Source organism: Anser brachyrhynchus (genome assembly GCF_964034855.1).
Source record: "Anser brachyrhynchus genome assembly, chromosome: 2".
NCBI classification, from domain to species: domain Eukaryota; kingdom Metazoa; phylum Chordata; class Aves; order Anseriformes; family Anatidae; genus Anser; species Anser brachyrhynchus.
The window spans coordinates 45404013-45424086 of record NC_137695.1 but is presented as its reverse complement, the minus strand read 5'-3'; the positions used below and the strand labels follow the sequence as shown (position 1 = coordinate 45424086).

At 38.0% G+C, this 20074-nt stretch overlaps 1 protein-coding gene across 3 annotated transcripts in view; it reads left to right on the top strand.

Moving 5' to 3' along the window:
• The window catches only part of CAPN7 (calpain 7), a 31617-nt gene that overhangs the window by 10189 nt on the left and 1354 nt on the right, over window positions 1–20074 (top strand). For all 3 annotated transcript variants that reach the window (XM_080581256.1, XM_080581257.1, XM_080581258.1), the window contains 14 exons: window positions 75–161; window positions 1021–1147; window positions 1920–2005; window positions 3010–3103; window positions 4643–4789; window positions 6405–6511; window positions 7974–8094; window positions 8336–8480; window positions 9428–9527; window positions 12336–12471; window positions 12923–12998; window positions 15388–15533; window positions 16019–16081; window positions 18742–18872. In XM_080581256.1, coding sequence (XP_080437382.1) covers window positions 75–161; window positions 1021–1147; window positions 1920–2005; window positions 3010–3103; window positions 4643–4789; window positions 6405–6511; window positions 7974–8094; window positions 8336–8480; window positions 9428–9527; window positions 12336–12471; window positions 12923–12998; window positions 15388–15533; window positions 16019–16081; window positions 18742–18872 — 1566 coding nt within the window. The remainder of the gene's footprint in view (window positions 1–74; window positions 162–1020; window positions 1148–1919; window positions 2006–3009; window positions 3104–4642; window positions 4790–6404; window positions 6512–7973; window positions 8095–8335; window positions 8481–9427; window positions 9528–12335; window positions 12472–12922; window positions 12999–15387; window positions 15534–16018; window positions 16082–18741; window positions 18873–20074) is intronic.

Sequence of the window (20074 nt, the reverse complement as noted above, 5' to 3'; positions counted from 1 at the left end):
GTCACTTTTATGAATTTAGTCTTGAAAAGATGATAGATAAGTTTGTAACTGTATTTTTCTCTTACGATTTACAGAAAGACTTCAAAAATTAATGGTATCGAATATGTCCCTTTCATGAGCGTTGATCTGAGGGAACGTTTTGCCTTCCCTATGCCATTTTCGTAAGTGCTATTCAATTACTGAACATGTTTTTATTTCCAAAGCTTTCCCATATTATTGCTGTGTTTTCTTCTTCAGAATTTAAAACTGCTTAAGTAGGATTTTAAGCATAATTCAGACTGAGTTATTTCAATGCTGTGGCCTCCTTTTTCCAGTCTGGTCTTTGAACTTTAATGTAAGCAGATCCTGCTCTCCTGTGCTTTTGCAGTTGTTTCTCCAGGCCTACAAGCAGAACATTTTATTTGGCTTTTTGGAGTATTGGACTAGGATGGAAGCTTGGGTCCACTTCCTGACTGCAGTATATATCACTCCGCCTCAGTTATCCCACCTGTAAAATGAAGGTGATAGCTGTTTCTTCTCTAAAGAACATTTCAGAGGAAGAGTGATATATAAACTTCCAGATGTTTATTCATGGGCCATGATATACGTTCAGATTACATAGTCATAATAGACAAGACATCTGGTTGGTAGGTGTTTTTTCAGTTTTCTAGTGAAGGCTTGACAATTGGATAAACCTCGATATTTTCTGAACTAAAGAAACTTTTTAGTATTAGTTCATTATGTTGAAGTAAAGGAAATAATTTGGGTTTCTGCTAGTATAGATGGCTTTTTTGCAATTCCTTTTTTCTGTTCAGTCTTGTGAAGGAACCTCCTGGGTTTTATTTCACATTTTCAATATTTTTGCTTTTTTCACCCCAAATCATCAGCTTTGGAGTACTGTTCTTTTAAGTTGTCTTACACCTGTGTAATTGTTCTATGTATATTTTGTACCATCTGTCGGAAGTGCAAGATCTGGATATACCATGAAAAGCTTTTCTAAGCTGTTGATTTATTTCTACTTCCTTCCTCTCTTAAATCTAGCGATAAATGTGGGAAGTTACCGTTATCCCCCAAACAGAAAGCGATGTTTGCAAAGTGGGTACGGCCAGATGACATAACAAATAACCCTACGATGATTTATACTGTATCAAGTTTCAGCATAAAGCAGGTAAGTTGTTCCCAAAGAGAAATGTATGCTGCTAGAGTTGATTGCAGGGAATATGAGACCTTATAAAAGAGAAAAGGAGTACTTTTTCAGAAATGAACGTCTAAATGTGAGAGAGCTTTCCTTAACTCTCTCAAGACTAAATAAACAAATCAAAAAATAATACCACCTCAGATTCCATGCATTTTCTAGCCATGAAAATGAAGAGGTATGTCATCAATGGAAATGAAAACCAGAATTTGAATTCCAGGTGAAAATCCTTTCTTCCAAAAACAGTAGTAAAGTTAGCATGAAAAAAGACAAGGTGTACTGTGGCAAACAGTTCACTTAGTTTATTTCACAAAAAAAGTAACGGGCAAGATTTTAATTTTTTTTATTTAAAGCAGAAGTGGCCCATTGAGAATAGTGGAAGTGTTTTGTGTAGTGTTAAGTTGCAGATGGCCTATTCTGAAATGGGCAACAGATTTTGCCATGGAGTATAGTTACTGTTACAGAGGGTGTTTTGGGCAGAAAAAGAGGTTAAATGTGAGTGAATGATGAGGGAGCTGCACTTGCCTCTCATTGCCTTTATTAAATCTTTTAAATTTGGTTTGCTCAGTATAACAAGCAACATGTTTCCTGCCTTTTTGTAGTAACTCTTGTTTCTCTCGGTTTAATTCCTTTCCCTTTTGAAGGGCATAACTAACGATAACTTTTTCGACCTCTCCACAGACCCTTTTTTTTTCTCAGTGTCTAAGTATTAGCAAATAGCATCATTGTTCTCTTTTCTTTATAGACAATAGTGTCAGACTGTTCTTTTGTGGCATCACTAGCTATCAGTGCTGCATATGAAAGAAGATATAACAAAAAGTTGATTACAAGGTAAATAGCTATTATTTTGTATGATCTTGTCAGACTTAACACTGCTGAGCTTTGGCAGTATGTTCTACAGTGGTGGTATTTACACTGATATCTATTAAGTTGTATAGCTATATGACTAATAGAAAAATATTTGGATTAATATTCTCTACTTTCATCAACTTTAGCTGAGATTCTATATTTGTATGGTTGGACACAGTAAAAGTTAGTGTTTCTTTCACCTTCATCTCCCTGGGACACGTGTGGCTTTAGCATTTCCAAAAACGAAAACAATTTGAGGTAGATGAGTATAAAGACACTGGAGTCTAACTTCAGATGTGCTTTGAGAAGAACAAATAGTTTGGAAAGCTTGCTTTATTTTTAATAGAAATGTTACTTACAGTGTTTTATAGGTTTGTTTTCTTTATTTGCTATACTAAAGGCTGCCAGATGGTCTATCTTGAATCTCACTGCAGAGTTTGTTAACAACACTATCTCAGTTCAGTTAACTAGCATTCTACAACAAATTTAGCATTGGTTTGGCTGTCTGTCAGGAGCCCATTGCCAGACCAGTGTGTGAATGTTGTGCCTGGAATTTTGTTTCAGCCTCTACTTCTTGAAGTGAACGTGCATTCTTTTCATGAACAGTGAGTTCTGTGCCGTTGCAGTCTTCAAACCTTTGACTATCATTCAGGCAGTTACTGTATTTAAATGGTATTTGCATATCTTCAGTATGTGTAATAGTAAGATAAACCTGTTTGCATTGCTTCTGTTGGAGAAATGATTAGGTTATTTGTGTACTTTTTCTTAGTCTATTAAGGGAGGAATTGCAGCAAGAGTAAGGTATGAAAATAAAACCTACTTAAACACTATTATCGCTTTTACTAAATTTGAGTGACTCTTTCATATAAAATTTCACATTTATCCTTAGTGTAAATTCTAGAAACAGACGATATTAATCCTGTTTCTCATGTTATCAGTATATCTACAATTGTCACAATTTCTTATTCTTTTTTTTTTTTTAACAGTATCATTTACCCTCAGAATAAGAAAGGGGAACCAGAGTATAATCCATGTGGCAAATACATGGTGAAACTTCATATCAATGGTGTACCTAGAAAGGTAAATGGTTGTGGGGAAACTTAATACTGTTACTGATTAAACCGTATAATTTGAGGGCTTGGTCTGCTTCACTGTGAAGTTGTACTTACAAAGCAAAAACTTTGGGTACATTTCTTTGGAAAGTGTTTTTTAATCGTTAAACCTTTTGGGATTCATTTTGGTAGTGAAATATGTAACAGCAGAGATCTTATCTGCATACAATCATGAGAATGGCCTTACTCCCATTCAATTCATAAAAAAAAGTTTACATTACATAAAGGCTTTTTTTTTTCCTGTATCGTTTTCATAATTCATCCCATATTCATGAATGAGTATTTTTTCAACCTTTCAACCTTTTTTCAACCTCATCTCAGAAAAGAAGTTACAGAACTAGAAAAGTACAGAGAAGAACTTCCAAGGAAGGCTATAGGCCTGGAATGGTCGAAGGACTAAATCGGATGACCAAAGATTTTTAGTAAAGAGAGGAGATGCGTGAAGATAAATAATAGAGCTTTATAATCTCACAAATATAATTTTCTTAGTGCATGTAAATAAGGACATAAAATTGTGTAGCAGTCACTATTGCAGATCATTGTGGATGATGAATGTTTATGGGAGTTCAAAAATCAAGTGGTTCTATTCATAGAGAAGGGGCTGGGGGGTGAGTCCTCAAATGCTATTAAATGCTACGATATAACCTCTGGGTCAGGAAGTCTGTTGGCAACCCAACTATCACTTATGTACTTGACAAGCTCTTCATACTCTTTCCAAAAGATCTCCTAATTGTTGCTTTTTGTTAGGATGAATGACTGTGTTTTGTGAAAAGGATTGTCTGTTCTTAAATGAATAGGATTTGACCAGAAAATGGGCTGTATTGGTAGTAGAGTAATATCAGTTTGAAACTGAAACATCTATACTGGGAAACTGTTTCAGACCATGATAAGTACTGCATTAATGATCTATACTTATGCAAAGTATATTCCACATAATTTAAAGAAGAAATGGTAGTGTTTTCACAAGTGTTGCTTTGACATTATTTTTCCTTTCTAGTGAGAAAAAATTTAACTCTGGAACTAGAGACTGTGAAAGTGATATGACATGTTTTGTTTTGCTGTAGATATGTAACTACTTATTTTTGTGCTGGCTACTGAACACAGTATACGTTCTTTTTCCTAATTGGGTGAGGGATATTAGTGGCTTTATTTTTTTCTTCTACTGCTGGTAATTACTGAGCTTTTCTGTAGCTGTGTTCAACAGATGTTAAACCCTTTACAAGCAAGTACTGTTAACATCTCTATTTTATATAGGGGAAACTGAGGCAGGTGCTTGCTGGTCACCCGGTGGTCCAGTGTACGTAAGAACTGGCAATACAATTTTTTGTTCACTAGAGCAAATCACTGCAGGATTGGTATAGGTGTCCACATCTAAAAAAGTGGTCAGGTCTGGCTGTGTCTCAGAAGATAAGTATTGCTGAGAGTTTGGTTTTGTTATAGTTCTTAAAGTATTTCCAGAATACTGTATTAGCTTTAGGATGACTTCTCGTTTGTTTATTTTACACAGGTAATCATAGATGACCAGTTACCTGTTGATCATAGTGGGGAACTCCTCTGCTCTTATTCTAACAATAAGAATGAATTATGGGTATCACTAATAGAAAAGGCCTACATGAAGGTCATGGGAGGATATGATTTTCCTGGATCAAATTCTGTAAGTACTAGGTTATTTCTAACAAGCCAAAAAAATCCAGTTAGATAACCTGTCAAATAGCTTTCCTTCTAGTGAGATCAAAATTAATTATGTGGGGAGGCAAGTCTGTGATTCCTTCTGTTTGTTTTTTCTGTTTCTTCATTCCACAAGTGTACTTAACTATGCTTGATGAGATCTCTGCCCATGAGGGTGTCTTACTCATTCTAGTTTGATGGAGTTAATCTTGGTACTGGGACTGTAGGACTGGAACGTATGGTTGGAAAGTGTATGTGTTCTTATTGAGTCTAGGTGAGAGTTTTGGGCAAAGTTATACCTCCTTTTGCCTGCACCAATAATGCTGATTTTTGTTTCAATTGTTATTCTGTAAATAGGGCAGTTTTCCCTTGTTAGGTCAAAGAGTTGGATAGGAAAGGAACAGACTGACATATTCCGTGTATATGGAGGGAGCAAGTACTTCTGGTCTGTGAAAGTTTACCACATTGATCTGTGCATTTATATAAGTGTGTTTCAGGTTCCTATAGTGTAGCTACTGAAGAAGCATTAATAATGCTGCAGCTAAGCTGACATGCAAACTATTCTTTCAAAGAGGCTAGTTGACTCAAATGAGTTGCACAAATAATCTTCATTTATTACTTAAAAAGTATTTCTGATTTTTTTTTTCATTCAAACTTCTTAAGAATGTTAATAGTATATTTTTGATTCCATGGTGCTGTTCGTGTTCTACTTGGTGTCTTGATAATTACATTCTTTGTGGATATGACAGGTAATCATCACCTTTGGAAATATACAAAGCCACATTTGTCTTGATAAGCATAAGGAGTAAATGTAGCATGCTTTTGTATGCTATAAAAACATGTATGTTTATGTCAGTGGTGGGCTGCTTTGTTTTGCAGAGCAAGAAATTATGAGACAATAGCTGTGTTATTCGCATTGTCCTTCTTTAACTTGCTTTCTGGAAAAACAGCTTGACTCATGACATTTAATCTCCACCCATCCCACATCTTTTGACTATATTATAGCTTCCTTGTCTGCTCAAGTTTACTTATTGTCTGTGTTGTATTTGTAATTCCTGAAATTTCCACCCACCAGTGCTGTTTATTGACCCTTCAAGCATTTATATTTCCTGCTTTTCCTTTGAGGAGTACAAAGCAAAAGAAAGGGGAAGGAGCAGTATTTCAAGGAGATGAAATGGGGAGATTAAAGTGTCTTTTAACTGGAAAGCATGACAGAAAACATGAAAGGCCTTACCAAAAAGAATAAAAATCCTAAACCCTGAGCCTTAGAAATAAAACTTAAATAATTAAAAATGCATATATAATAGCAAGGTTCCAAATAGTTCTTGAGACTGTGCTTTAAAAGTCTATGAATCAAAGAAGTAAATGGAATGCATCATAGAGCTGGTTGATCACTTTTTACTGCTTCTGTAGCTCTGAAATTCTGGTTCTTCATCAGTTCATTTTCCAATTTATATATTCTTAATCTTGAGCCTTTTATGTATGGAACTGTATTGTAGCATGTATACCTGATTTTTTTCAAGGCATCAATTTATGTACAAGCATCAGAAGGTTATGGATGGGTTATCTGTTACGATTTCTCTCGAATGTTTGTATTTCAGAATATTGATCTCCATGCACTGACTGGTTGGATACCGGAAAGAATTGCTATGCACTCTGACAATCAAGCTTTCGATAAAGATAGCACTTTCAGAATGCTCTATCAGAGGTAGATATTCTCTCTTAACTGATTAAAATGTTTGCTGTGTAGTAGCTGAATTTACCAATGTAAAAGGAGTACAATCACCACAGAGCCCTCAATAGTATATTATAAAATCTCCATATGCTGGCTGGAAGAATAAAAAATGATGGATTGATGAATTTTATAGAAGAGAAGTGTAAAATACTGTGGAATTTTTTCTTTGCATATGGGGCAGGGGGAACAGTAGCCCATTTCTTGATGAAGAAATTAGAATATAGTCAAAGAAGAGCAGGTTGGAACCACGGTAAAAGCGAAGTCTTTAATAAGTAGAAGGAAGTATAGGAAGCATATCTCCTGGAACTTCAGTGGAACCTGGAATCAGTGGAACTTCTGGAATCAGTGGAATTCCTTCCTGGAATCAGTGGAACAAATGGATGCAGTATGGTGTTAATAGTCGTATCACAAGATCTTGGTTATGTTCCACTAGTAAATCTGGAGGAACAGCAGTAAGCTGGTCAAAACTGTGATACTGATTTTCAGGCTTACTGTAACAATTCTACTTATAGTGAAAGATACAGCTCTCAGCTGTATTAAACGTCAACTAGCAAGTACTTGGATTTATTTCAAAACTTCTTTGCAACCAGTTTCTTTCAACCAGATACTCTGTTGACTGAAACAACTCCATTTATAAGTGTGTGACTGTTTCGACAGTGCTTTTTCAGTAGGTTAGGAACTCACACTTAATTGCTAATTTCAGATGTTCTGGCATTGCAGTTTGGAGGTGTGGCTGCAATTAGCATGAGATTATAGCTTCACTGTTGTTGTTGATCTGTGCTAGACTGACAATCTGTAGTCCAGTGACCCTGTAAACCGTGTAGGGACCCTGAGTGCATACTTGCTTTTCAGCATGTGCTGGAAAGCATGTTAGCAGGTCTTCACAGCCATACTTGCTGTGAAGTTAATGATTGCAATTCAGAACAATTGCAGAACTGAGTTGTTGATGATTCAGACCCTATAGGCCTATGCTGAATAACACAAAACCTTAGTGTAAACATTTGCAAAAGTCTAGAAGGATTAATTTTTCTCCCATGTTTGGGAAAGCCACCTCAAAATCCTGGGGTCAGTGGAGTTGTTAATTTACTATATGCAGTGATTTAGCTAAGTGTTGATGAAACCATGTTTGTATTCAGCTCAAGATCTGTGAAGAGTATCTTTAAGTGATACTTGAACTTCAGGTTGACAGATGATGATTTTTCTTTTGTAACAGAAGTAATCATTTTTTTTACTTGCGGCCTGTACTTAAATACTGGAAGAAAATAGTTCCGCTTTCTGAAGTTTCTTCAGGTGTGATTTCTGACTATAAAAAATGTATTTTTTTTTTTAAAGCATGGTCACACAAGTAGTGTACAAACATACCATTACAGTGTCTGTCAAATGTTAGTTTGCAACTGGTAACATTTTAAGTTATTTTTCACCTCTTTTTGAACAGATTTCACAAGGGAGATGTCCTTATCACAACAGCAACAGGTGTGATGTCTGAAGAGGAAGGAGAAAAATGGGGTTTAGTTCCAACCCATGCCTATGCAGTCTTGGATATAAGAGAATATAAGGTACCGAGTAAAACTGAAAGCTTTTTCAGATACCTGCTTGAAGCTTGTGTCTGAGATAGGTATCTACTGATTTTTGTTCTAATGACTTATATAGTTTATTTGGTCTGAGCTTCATTGGGAAATTCCAGAAGCCTAATGATGATTTATTTCCTTAAGATATTGGTCTGTATTCCATATTCGTATATTTATAACAAGAATCTTGACAAGATGAATCCGGAAATTTTATTTTGTATTTCTTTAGGGACTTAGATTCCTTCAGTTGAAAAATCCCTGGAGCCACTTACGTTGGAAGGGAAGATACAGTGAGAATGACACAAGAAATTGGACCCCAGATTTACAAAAATATTTGAACTTTGATCCAAGAACAGCTCAGAAAATAGACAATGGTAATAAAGCATAAAAAAGTAGCTATATAATGAAATACTGTAGATCTTTGTAGTTTATCCCTGCAGAAAGATAGAAAGAAATATAGAAAAAAAATAGCAGCCCTGTTTTTTCTGATTGTTATGAATGATTAGCTCATTTACTTGGTGATTCATTTAGTAAGGAATTGTATATCTGTAGAACGTAGCAGTTAAAGTTATTCATGTAGTTTTGTATAAATTTTAAGGGAGTTAATTTTTCAAACTGTATCGACATACTGGTTTTGTTGTCTAAGTGTAGCTATTCTCTGTATATTTTTTTTAGTGCTGCAAGATCTGCAGCTGCCTATATCAGGGACTTGCATTATGATGGTGTCACTTTTTTTGAGAGTTTACTTCATCGGGAATCTGTCAGTTTGCAGGTGGTGTTGGTTGGAGTCATAATTAAGCGAGCTATAGAGAATTAAAATAAATGCACGAGAATTGTAAAGACAGAGCAGATTTGGGGTGCCAAAACAATCCCGTGGCTATTGGATGAAGTACTCTGGAAATACATTTAAACATACTCAAGTTTATTAAATACTTTATCATGCTACTAAACTAGGTTGCTGAAGTAGGGGAACCTATTTGATCATGTAACTTTTTCTCAAAAACTTAGGAAATAGGCAGTTCATAATCAGTTAGTGATGTCATTGGATACAACAAAGATTTTTTCATGCTCCTGATTAGTGCTTGAGAATGAAAAATGTCCTGACAGCTTCAGGTTGAGAATTTGGAGATGTGCAGTTTTCTTTGTTTTTCTTGTTTCAACTTGTTTGTTTTGGGGATTAAGTTTAAATTTAGGAATGTGGACAATGCAACATTATGACTATTATTACAGAAATGTGGATTTATATAAGCTCTATTATTTGCCTGGAAAGAGACTCCTGAAAAAAGAGTGTAAGCAAACAGTAACAGCAGTCCCTTTTTAGGGATCTTCTGGATTGCCTGGGAGGACCTGTGCCAGTACTATGATGTTGTTTATTTGAGTTGGAACCCAAGTCTTTTTAAAGAGTCTACATGTATTCACAGGTTGGTCCAAGAGAAATTTTCTTGTCAATATAGCAGTAAATTTTTGATGTTTCCTTCCTTCCATTCTTCCCAGTTACAGCTGAAGAAGTTGGACTCTGACCATGCTCTCGAGCCTGACTTGATACTTCTAAATTCAGAACTCAGGCTTGGAGTGTTTCTGTAATGTTGTTCAAACTCCTGTGACCTTTATGATGATGCTGTGGACATAAGGTTGTGTAAGCAGCTTCTGACCTCAGTCCTATATCTCTGTATTGGAACAGAAATCAGATTTTTGTGCATTCCATGTTTGTTTAATCAGTCACTAGGCTATGCTTGAGTAACCTAGCTTTTATTCGGAATTATTTTTCCTGGACAGTTGCAAGTCATTTGTGCATAGAATCGTAGAATATCCCGAGTTGGAAGGGACCCACAAGGATCATCAAGTCCAACTCCTGGCACCGCACAGGTCTGCCCAAAAGTTTAGACCATGTGACTAAGTGCACAGTCCAATCTCTTCTTAAATTCAGACAGGCTTGGTGCACTGACTACTTCACTGGCGAGCTTGTTCCAGTGTGCGACCACCCTCTCAGTGAAGAACCTCTTCCAGATGTCCAGCCTAAACTTCCCCTGCCTCAGCTTAACACCGTTCCCACAGGTCCTATCACTGGTGTTTATGGAGAATAGGTTGGCGCCTGCCCCTCCACTCCCCCTCGCGAGGAAGCTGCAGACCACGATGAGGTCTCCCCTCAGCCTCCTCTTCTCCAGGCTGAACAGGCCAAGTGACCTCAGCCGCTCCTCATATGTCTTCCCCTCTAGGCCCTTCATCATCTTTGTCGCCCTCCTCTAGACACTCTCCAACAGTTTAATGTCCTTCTTGTACTGTGGTGCCCAGAACTGCACACAGTACTCGAGGTGAGGCCGCACCAGCGCAGAGCAGAGCGGGACAATCCCTTCCCTCGACCGACTAGCGATGCCGTGCTTGATGCACCCCAGGGTACGGTTGGCCCTCCTGGCTGCCAGGGCACACTGCTGGCTCATATTCAACTTGCTGTCAACCACAACCCCCAGATCCCTCTCTGTGGGGCTGCTCTCCAGCATCTCGTTGCCCAGTCTGTACGTATAGCCAGGGTCGCCTCATCCCAGGTGCAGGACCCGGCACTTGCTCTTGTTAAACTTCATGTGGTTGGTGATCGCCCAGCTCTCCGATCTGTCCAGATCTCTCTGCAAGGCCTTTCAACTCTCACCCGAGTCCACAACTCCTCCAAGTTTGGTGTCGTCGGCAAACTTGCTCAAAACACCTTCTAGTCCTACATCCAAATCATGTATAAAAACATTGAAGAGGACTGGCCCTAAAATGGAGCCTTGAGGGACCCCACTAGTGACCATCCGGCAGCCAGATGTGGCCCCATTTACCACAACCCTTTGAGCCCTGCCCGTCAGCCAATTGCTCACCCATCGTATGATGTTTTTGTTAAGTTATATGCTGGACATTTTGTCCAGTAGGATCCTATGGGAAACTGTGTCAAAAGCTTTGGTGAAGTCCAAAAAGATCACATCAGCTGCTTTCCCTTGATCGACTAGATCAACTGCAGTGCCTGTTGTCTTTACAAGGTGTGTTCACTCACATCAGAACGGTCAAATTACATTTTTCACCAGTCACAATTGTTTTAACTTAACTTCCTTGGCCATTGATTTTTTTATTTTTTTTTTTCTGAACACAATACCTGTCTCCCACCCAGTATCCATCACATTCAGCCTTTCTGTTACCCAGTTTCTGGTAGTGAGGGTTTCTCTGTCTTCCTACTCCAGTATGCTGTGCTACAACCCCGTGTTCTCCTCAGGGCTGCTGTCAATCCATTCTTTGCCCAGCCTGTATTTGTGCTTGGGATTGCACCGACCCAGATACAGGACCTTGCACTTGGCTTTGAACCTCATGAGGTTCACACAGGCCCACCTCTCAGGCCTGCCCAAGTCCCTCTGGATGACATCCCTTCCCTCCAGTGTGTTGACTGCAACACACAGCTTGATGTCATCAGCAAACTTGCTGAGTGCACATAATGTACATGTTAATCTCAAATCTCATCTATTAGTTTGTGTTCCCTTTTATTAGTGATTTTCATGCCTCCGTTTAGGGAAATGCCTAGCACAGTGGCAATCGCCATAAAAAGTGGCGTAATGATAGTAATAATTTGAAGCTTAGCTGATAATGCAGCCAGCCATTCACACATGCTGCTCAGTTAAAAAGGGTGGGAGGGTCAATGGGACTTAAGAATAGCTTCATCCATTTTTGTTCCCAGTTTGTCACATTTTGCATTGTCGTCAATACTTCTTGCTTTTCCACACCATATTTTTCTTGTCTAGACAGTTCATGAAGCAGGCTTTGTAATAGGGTACCTCAAGGATTTAAGACTTTATGCAGGCACCTTTCCAAACATGAAAGAGATTAATTCTTATTTTAAAGTTTACCTGAATAAAAAATTATGGGGAAAAAATTGGCAATCATGACAATGTTTGGCTAGCCCAGGCTCTTGTTCACCTTTTTCTATGCTTTGTGTGGTTGCAGTCACCATACCAAACAAGCTGTTTGCATTTAGCATTGCTGATAACCATGCTTGTATTGTAGCAAAGTCATTTATAAAAACAAATATAAGATAAAGCTTCTGACACAGCAATTACCTAATATAGTAGTTGTAGATACCAGTAGAAAATTAGCCTTTGGTAATTTTGTTACTGATAATAGATAGCTCTATGCATGTAGTATTTTGAGTTAGTTTTCAAAGTGCAAATTAATATCCTACTGATCTAACGAAGTGTCTGCATTGCTTCTAGTACTTGGGATGCAAAACAAGGTCCAGTGAAGGATGCTTACAGCCTGGCTAATAATCCTCAGTACAAACTGGAGGTCCACTGTCCACAAGGTGGTGCTGCAGTCTGGGTTCTGCTTAGCAGACACATCACAGATAAGGTGCCAAGTTCTTTTCCTTATGTTTTGTAGATTAAATTCTCTAATGTCTTCTGTATTTTTTTCTATACTGCTCTCTCTAGTATGAGCATATTACTGCTTATATGTTCATGTTCAGGTGTATCTGCATGTGAATGTGTACAAATTCTAAATTCAGTGGGTATAGATACCTGCATACAAGATTGTTGAAACAGACTCAGAGTAAAAAATTGAGAGAGTACACCATAAGGGTACTGAAGTAATTCTAAATCCTGAGGGTCTGAAGTTTTTTCAGTGAAATTGGTGATATTTTTTTTTCAGACATTTTAAAAGGAATTGGTGAGGTATTTCAGTAAATACAGCTATGAAACCATACCATGTGATGATCAAAGGGTTTGAGAGAATGTTGTACTTGATCTAATGTTAGTTACATTCCACAGAAATATATTTCTCTACTTGATTTGTGTTTTTATAGGATGACTTTGCACACAATCGGGAATTCATTACAATGGTTGTATACAAGACTGATGGCAAAAAAGTTTACTATCCAGGTTAGTATACTGTGATTGTCAAAAAGATGATGCTTAGAAGTGAATGAATACTTGGCAAAGGATTTTGTAGGAAAGAAAGGCACAGTTTGTTTTAAAACTGTATGTCTCATTCTAAGAGGTCAGTCTTTTGAAATAGTTGTTCAGGCATTTGACCACCTTCAACAGACTACACTGAAGGAATAAACCAAGCTGCAACTGTTAGAAGTGCTTAACCCTACTTAAAGGTTTACTGTAGTGCTGCTAACACTTGATTTTGCATTTTCGTTATTGACCTGTTTATTTTTGCAGTGGCAGTAGTTAACTCTAAAAGAGACACTGCTTCTGCTTATCAGATAGCATTGGTGAAATGATTTTGGTTTACAGCTTCTCCTAAATGAAAATAATCAATGTTAACTGTTCTGTGAGCATGGCCTTGCAAAGTATCCAAAGTAAGTTCATGAGATACTCTAAAATATTTTGAAGTGTTCAGCTGCATTGCGTATGTAATGTTTAAGAAAATATTTAGATGTTTAATTTTATCCAAGCATTGCATTACTCTTGGTCATTATAGGTCAGATTCTGCTTACCCTAAGAAGAAGGGGATTGATTTTTGGAGCTTTGTTGTAGCTGCAGAAAAGCCATGCATGTTTTATTTCAAGACAAATAGCAGATCTGAGACACAGGAAGTAAAGGTAATGGCTAGGTAGACTGCAACCTTGAAGTAGAACTGATTGATAACATCATGATTTTATTTGTTCTCTATGTCACCATAGAGGGCTTGGCATTTAAAAAACAAACAACACCAATAACAACAACAAAAACTCCGTGAATTAATTCAGTGAAAACACGTCCTAGCATAAGCAGGATTTGGTCTGTTGCTTTTACAGATAGGGAACCCCTTCAGAACTAGAGTTGTGTTCAGGTAGCTGCTCACACAACAGGTAATAGCAGGAGTTAATCAGAGAGCAGCTCCTAAAGCTCTTCTGAACAAAGAGTGGAATTTGTGCTTCTGGTTTTTTTGTTTGTTTGTTTTTGTTTTTGTGTGTGTGTGTTTTATTTGTTTCTTCTACTGGAATGGCTGATAAGGGTTCTGGTGTTCATCTCTGGTCTTGTTTCACTGAACTATGCCAACCAGTTTGCCTAGAATCCAAATTCTCCATGATCAGAAAACATCCACTGAGACCTTACCAAATAATCACCACTTGTTGCAAGAGCTGATCTTGTTAAAGAACTTGCTTCTCCTTACTGCCCAAGACATGCTTGAGATTTTGTTAGTTCCTGTAGCAGTGCTTATTTTGCATGTGTGTTATACTGAAAACATTCTCAAGTGAGCAAGTGAAACACATTTGTACAGCGGAGGAACTGCTGGGTTGTGCTTGAAACAGACAGTCTTCCAGAAAGACTATTAACAAGAGCTGGATAATTCATCTGTTTTATCTTGCTACCCAAACTCTTTTATAAACTTTTAATCTCACGAGCTCAAACTCATTTAAAACCTTTTACCATGGAAATAGATTTGTCAAGCTGCAGTATTATTTTTACCATCTGTTAAAATGAGATCAGAACAAAACAGGTTAATCCTTTGGCACAGAGGCAGGGCTTTCCCATTCCTAAGCTTCTCATTGTTTTATATTAATCCTTTCCCCTCTCCCATGTTGCTTTGTAGAACAAAGGACCTGATCCTGGGTCTGTTGAAGTAATTGGCTAGGTTTGTTCGTGCTTTGCTAAAATTAAAAGAAGTCTGGAAATAACCAATTAGAGACTGAATAACACATTGTATTGTGTAATTGTAAAAGAAAATGTTTGGGATGTTTATAATAAATACTGCATTTGCATTGCTACGGGGATGCAGCTATGTGTGTAATGATACCAAGGGGGAGGGAAAAAGATGGAGATAGTGGGGTTTTTGTTGCTTTTTTTTTTTTGTCTCCTGAAGACATTAAGATTGTTGCAGTCTTGTTTACCAACTAGAGCTGTCCCGTCAACAGAAAAGGGAGCATCTCTAAAAGATACTTCATAGATTTATTTGCATAGAATACTCAAACATTCTTCATTCTTTTCTTTAAACTTCAACATAATCACAGTAGGTCTCCTTTGGATAGAGCCATTGGTAGGAGATGGGCAAGCATTTCTTGTAAGTCATGGGACCTAAGCCAAACTTTTAAGTGCAGAATTTGTCCTGACATGTGATGTACCTCTCCTGAAAATGACAGTTGCTCTTAATGTTATTTGTCCTCTTTTATGACCAAATCTTGAGGCTTTCTTTTGAGAGCACTCAAGTCTGGTTATAGTCTGACCTTAGTACCAACAGTCTGACTTTCTGGGCAAAATTCACTGATTATAAAATGGCTAAGAAGTTTACCAAGCTGGGGGATTTTTTTGATGTGCAAAAAGTCCTTTTCCTTTTCAGCTGACCCTCCTCCATATATTGATGGTATTCGGATCAACAGCCCTCATTATCTGACCAAGATAAAGCTGACCTCTCCAGGGACCCATACTTTTACCTTAGTGGTGTCCCAGTATGAGAAGCAAAACACTATCCATTACACGATCAGGGTATGTACTGTTGATTTCAAAATGAATGTAAACAATTATACTGTAAAATGTACTTTATTTGTTAATTTGATGAACAAGAATGCTTTTGGGTTGATATTGTTACTTTGAGGGAGGCTATGAGTGATGGAGCAGAACTGCTGGATAATGTGCTTGATAATGTTCTCCCCTGTAGTTAGGACAATGTATTGTGTCTACACAGTATAGTTGGGGGATAGGGACAGGACTCGCCTGCTTTGGCAGTCAGCCACTACTTTTCCCCTGAGATCTCTTCTGATCAAGACATGGACTCCAATGGCCTCCTTCCTTCTTACCCAAGTATTAAAGCTACATTTCCTTTATGGTGATTTTCAAAGCATGTAAAGTGAACAAGTGTCTAAAAACTGTGTATGTAGGCAATTTTGCTTTTTTTTCTTTTCTAATATGTTATGAATTCACGTGAAAAGTGCCAGATGAATGCATAACCAACTTCTGCTTTTACAACACAGGTGTACTCCTTGTGCAAGTTTAGCTTTTCCAAGATTCCCACACCTTACACCATTTCCAAACGGGTAAAGTAGTATTTTCTTTTATGGGTCGCTATATAATAATTTGGTTTTAGCTTTTCCATATTTGAGATATATAAGGCTTCTAAATATACTTTTATGCTAATGTCCAGAAATGCCAGCTTAGGCTATTGTCTCACAAACAAAACTTCTTAGCGAGGTCAACTGAAGCTTAATCTAAGCATACCTAGCATTAACACCAATCCTGTACTTTTGTTGCATATAACATGCCAAAGCTGCTCTTTAGGTATTGTTTGTACCAACATAAAAGCCTTGGGTGGTTGACTCACTCTGTTCACACCACTCTGTAAGAATAGTTGCTTAACTTTTATTGGCATAAAAATCCTATTTGGTATGTAAACTCCATCTTCATAGTAGTGTTACAGCTGTACCAGTGCAGGTAATACTATAAAACCTTTGTAGAATAGACAGACCTTTGGAGTAACAGCCTGTACCCTAATATGCAATTATTGTGCAGAGATCAGATTGTGCCAGTGCTACTGTACAGTAAAAACTCAGCCAAGAATGTCACTCATTTTCCTTTGTGAGAAGCGCATGGTTTTCTTGAAAAGTTCTTGGCATGACAGGGCAAAATCAGCAATGGCAAAGTAAAAGCACCAATACCAACACTGTGACAAATGGACTTAGCATGGCAATATCACGACACTTTACTGGTCTTCAATTTTGCTAAGACATCTCAAAGGTCTGTAATCATTGGGAGAAGCACTTGCACTGCAAAATAGGAATAAGGTGATATATGGATGGTACGTTTCATATAGAAATGCTCCCCAGGAGTAGAAAGAGTAGAGCAGCAGGGGCAAGAGCAAAAAACTTGACTAAAACTAGCGAGAAGCCCAGGCAGTTTGGGGGCCAGCTGCTGTTAGTATTTCAGATGTTAACATGAGCTGCAGTTATGCATTCAGCTGGAGTATAAATAGACAGGAGATCACAGGATGATGTTTATTTTCAGAGCTATACCTGGTATTAGCAATTTCATCCTCAAGGAAGCATAAATTACCAGCTGTTAACTTTCATCTCTCTACTTACTGTGTACATACCCTGGGAAATCCTATTATAGACAGAAGTCTTCTGTCCAAAGAAGCATTGTCTTCAGGAAAAGAGAAACGGGACTACTTTCAGCCACAGTGGAACAGTCCATTTTCTAGGATGCTGGTGCCTGAAGTTGAGGATTATGTTACTTCGTGTAGCCAAGGCACCATACCATCTGGCAGCCAGGCTCTTAAGTTCAGGCAGTGTTTCATACTAGCTTTTAGTTCTGGAAGAGCCCCTTGAATCTAGCTTGTTCAGGAGAATGGTAGGTGGCTAGAGAGGTTCCTGGGAACAATGTAAACACTCAATGCAGAAAATCGTCACTTCTAGCTCTTAAAAACTGAGCTGGGAGAATGGTTTAAGAAGGCAAAAACACACTGAAGGTGACACAACTGTTTGAGGCAGGTCATCTGTTTGATGTTGTAACATGTTTAAAGAGAGAATTAAGTATGTGGAAACCTGTTAATTATTTGAAGATGTGTGTCTAGCCTTCAAATAAAAGGCATGTTCTATCTGTATGATTAAATACAAAAAGCAAGTTGCCTTTCTTTAATGCTTATTTGGTATTTGTTTAGCAGTTACCACATTTAAAAACTAGCAGATAACTAATTCACAGTTTACCAGGAAAAGAAAGCTCTCTTAGCTGTCTCATACTAAAGCTGAGAGGTCAACTTCTGGCACTAGCCTAGCTATAGTGGGGCTCCTGGAGCAAAGTGCAGCTGAGGTGGAAAAGGTCTGGAAAGCTCGCAAAACACAGCAATTCAGGCTCCTGGGTAGTTGCATGGTGGGGGAAGAAATCCCCCTTGCTTCCAAACATGTCACGTTTGAGGCTTTTGGACACTGGGCAGAGAAACTAAATCACAAGAAAAAATCTTGATCCCTGCTGGTTTGACGGAAAGGGGAGGGAAGTAACATACAAGGAATGTATCTCAGCTATAAATTTGTGTGAATGCCTGGCATGTCTTACAAGTCTAAGCTTTCACTTTAATGACTAGCAGGGGGAACTTGCAAACAGATGGCCTGTTTCTCCAAGTCTGAGCAGCATTCTTTTTCTTGTATTTCTTTGTCCCTTTGGAATCTGTCCTTATCCACCGTTCTTGTCCCTCCAATGCTGTTTCTCAGAGTGCATAGATGTGAATGGAGCAGTGGTGGGAGGAGTGATTTAAAAAGCAAAGGCTATAACACAAGTCATGTTGTAACTCTTACACTGTTTGTGCTTCTCATTTGGTACAACAGAGAACAAACAAACAAACAAAAAAGTGACAAACTAAACAAACTACAACAAAAAACCTTGAACTAGGCACAGGATAGATGGGAATACAGATTCTTCATTAGATACAATTTCTCATAGTCAGACATGGTCACTCGGTACTCTTACTAAATATAAGCTGAAATAGACTACCTTTATAAGGGATCTAAGGCTTTGAGTGAGGTATGTGGAGGACTGCAATGAAACTTTCTAAATACTAGCACATTCTGCATTTCACTTACACTTTAAAAATTCAGATTCCCTCAATCAGTGACATATGAAGCGAGAGGAGCATCTAGTCTTGTATTGCTTTTCTATACATGCAAATCCTCAGAATATAAAATTTTCTATATTTTTCATTTTTTAGGTTAATGGACAATGGAAAGGTCACAGTGCTGGAGGATGTGGAAATTTCAGAGACAGCTACAAAAATAACCCCATTTATCAATTCCAGATGGACAAGAGTGGGCCATTACTAATTGAACTACGTGGACCAAGGTTTGTAGAATAAGCATGTACCAACACAGTGTGAGCATTGTGTGCTATGGATGAGTGTTGTGAGTATCTTTCAAGGGGAGGGTGGGAAGCGCCCTGAAAACTCAGAAGATGAGATACAGGAGGCAGTTTAGGTAAATAGTACTACTTATGTTTCTAACTTCACCATCAGTAGCAATTTAAACTTCTTTTGTTTTAGGAGTTGTCTTTTGTTTTAGTTCTGGGGTTTGCGCAGAACTAGGTCTTGCAGAGCAGGGAAGAGGGTACAAAGGACTTGTTTCCTCATAAAATTATCTTATGGTCATACTTCCTTTTCTTTTATAGTGGAGCTAATATGTGGGATACTAAACACTAACTTAAGAGGTTGTTAAATAATGGCCTATGCAGTAGCTTGAGCTCTGAAAGTTCATTTACTCTGTGATCAGCAGATTGGGGGAAGAACTGTATGTCAGTGCCCTGTGGAGTATCTTTCACATTGAAAGCTTCTCCCCAGAGTTGCAAGTAATATTTATAAATTCATGGGCACTCAGCTGTTACTCTGGCAGAATATACCTGTATCAACTACTGCATCCCATTCCTGGAAGGGCTTAAGAGGACTGAAATTTGGAGGGGATATTTGAGAAAGCAGAACATAAAATGGGTTTAACTTAAAATGTAGCTCAAAGCTTTTGACCCTCACAGCCCCATTTGCACACAAAGTAGTGTCAGTATGCTTTAAAAAAAAAAAGTTTTCTCACAACTGGTAGTCTGTCTGACTGCTGAGGTTATGCAGGTCAAATTCCTTCAGCAAAATTCATTCTCTACCTCAAAATACCAGCATACGGAGCTTCTAAATAGCAATGTATCTCTTAAAGTGCAGTCAAGTGTTGTGGTTCTTTTGTGTTTTGTTTCTTTTTTTTTTTGCAAAGCTGTACACTATAAAATAGTACATCTTTTTCCTCCCCTTTTGAGGAAACGCCTCTTGTGAAATGAAGATGAGTACAGATGTGCTTCAATGAAGGTGTGGCTCTCCTGCTCCACTAATTAAGCATTTCTTCTTCTGCATGCATTTTCTGCATTTTTAGCTCATTCTCAGGCAGTTTGAATGACAGGGCCAGTTGTGCTTGTTGCATGTATTAAGAGGTAGCAGACAAATTGTCCCAAATTGTAATGCAACATGAGAGTTCTGCTGAGATGACCAACATTCCCATTCCTCTGACAGTGAT